We start from the raw sequence: 2,120 nt of genomic DNA on the forward strand, positions 1-2,120 counted from the left end.
ATGATAATTCATAAATCAAAATGTAGATTAGGCCCTTAAAGGCAAGATCGGCACCAATAGATGAATGGAGTAGAAACAGTGACAGTTCTAGAGATAATCCAAACAGAAGGATTAAAGGTGTGAGCTGCCACACCCAGCTAAGCAGTCCCTCAGGGAAGCTTGTTGTGGAGATTTGCTTGTGGAGGTTGGCCTCAGAGTTAATCCAATCTTCCATCCAGTCAGAATACCGGTACTGACAAAGGGCCACAAGTGGGATGTGTTAATGAAAGCAGCCATGGGCGGAAGTAGGCGTGGTCTTCAGAGAGTATATAAGGACACGCCAGAGCTTAGCCTGGTGCATTCTTCACCGGAGCAGATAGAGAGTGTTTCCATACATTCTGACTCTTCAACCGGTGGATCTATCTTCTACATACATTGAGGATTGGACCCTAGAGCTGAGGAAATATTGTGGTGTTCTCATTCAGCACTGCTGAGGCCAGAGACAATTCCTTGGCAAAATGGAGTCAGCCTTCTTACAAGCCTTCACTGAAGAACTCAACTGCTCTATCTGCCTGAGCTACCTTACAGACCCAGTCACCATAAGCTGTGGCCACAGCTTCTGTCGAGCCTGCCTCCACCTTTTCTGGGAAGAAGGTCTCTTTCCAGGCCATTGTCCTTCGTGTAGGGAACGAACCAAGCAGAAGGAGGACTTCAGAACCAACATTGTTCTGAAGAAGCTGGTGTCCATCGCCAAACAAGCCAGCCTCTTGAAGTACCTGATTTCGGAGGAGAATAAGTGTGGGATCCACAAGGAGCCCAAGGGGATCTTCTGTATGGAGACCAGGATCTACCTCTGTCAGCTCTGCTCTGACTCCCACATGCACAGAGGTCACAGACACTCTCCCATTGAAGCAGCTGCTGAGGGTGAAATGGAGAGACTTCTAAAGCAAATGACATCCTTACAGGAGAAGATCCAAAAAATTAAAGAGAATCTAGAGGCAGAGTGCAGAGTGAAACTTTTGTTCAGAGACTTCCTGGTTATGAGGGAAGACATGATCAGGACAGAGTATAGGAAGTGGCGTGCAGTCCCACATGAGCAGGAAGATCAACATATTGTGCGCATGAAAAATGAAGGCGATTGTGTTTTAGAGAAACTCGGAGAAAGTGAAGCCATGATGATCCAAAAGAGAAAACAACTAAGCGAAATGTTTCAGGAACTCATGGCGATGTCCCAGGAGCCATATGCGATACTACTCCAGGGTTCGGATAATATATTGAGAAGGAGTGAGGCAGTGGAGCTGAGTATACCCCAAGCTATGAAACCAGAACTCTCTGCCCTCCCCATCACTGGACTGACTGAAAGTTTCAACCACTTCAAAGTGCACATTTCCTTTGAAAAACTCCATGAATTGCATTTTAAGAAGAACCTATTCAATGTCATGAGAAGAGCCAGCTTCGGACTTCACCATCAGTATACATCTGTGGATCCTGCTGGACACTATTTGGCCTCCTGGGGATCGCGGAACTTCATCTCAGGGAAATATTACTGGGAACTGGATTTGAAGGACTCTAGTGACTGGGCTGTAGGAGTCTGTACCAATTCCTGGTTAATGAATAGAAACAAAGAAGTTGAAACTGAGGGTGCATTTCTTCTTTTCTGTGTGAAGGAGGGTAGTCATCACAGTCTCCTCACCACAAACCCAGTCATCCATCACTATCTAGAGAAGCCACTGGACAAGATTGGTGTGTTCCTTGATTGTGAGGCTGGATATTTAAGTTTCCTGAATATTGCCAAGAGTTCCCTCATATACAGATATCCTCATAAGACTTTTAAGAACCGTGCCTGGCCTTTCTTCTCCTATGGTCAAATAATACCATAGGAAGTTGTAATAGAGTTTTCATTGTTTTTAAGTATTTCCTATTGTAATGTTATAAGTTTTATTGCATTAAATATTAAAATACTATTAAGTGAAAAAATGGTTAATAAGTACCATAAAAATAGAGAATCTGCAGAAGTCATTCCACCAAGGTGGCCAACATTGTTAACTGAAGTGTATGAAGCTCAAGCTTTTCTTCTACGAGCAACCATTGCCTGAAGATAAATATAAACATTAAATTATCTGCATGTAACATTAAGTGGT

General features: G+C 43.6%; 1 protein-coding gene across 1 annotated transcript; it reads left to right on the plus strand.

Moving 5' to 3' along the window:
- Positions 1–497: 497 nt before the first annotated feature.
- Positions 498–1,859, plus strand: LOC142846892 (tripartite motif-containing protein 43B-like). Its single transcript, XM_075967660.1, has one exon. It carries the CDS (start codon positions 498–500, stop codon positions 1,857–1,859), a length of 1,362 nt encoding a protein of 453 aa, XP_075823775.1.
- Positions 1,860–2,120: the final 261 nt, after the last annotated feature.

The sequence above is a fragment of the Microtus pennsylvanicus genome, chromosome 3 (assembly GCF_037038515.1).
Source record: "Microtus pennsylvanicus isolate mMicPen1 chromosome 3, mMicPen1.hap1, whole genome shotgun sequence".
In the NCBI taxonomy this organism is placed as follows: domain Eukaryota; kingdom Metazoa; phylum Chordata; class Mammalia; order Rodentia; family Cricetidae; genus Microtus; species Microtus pennsylvanicus.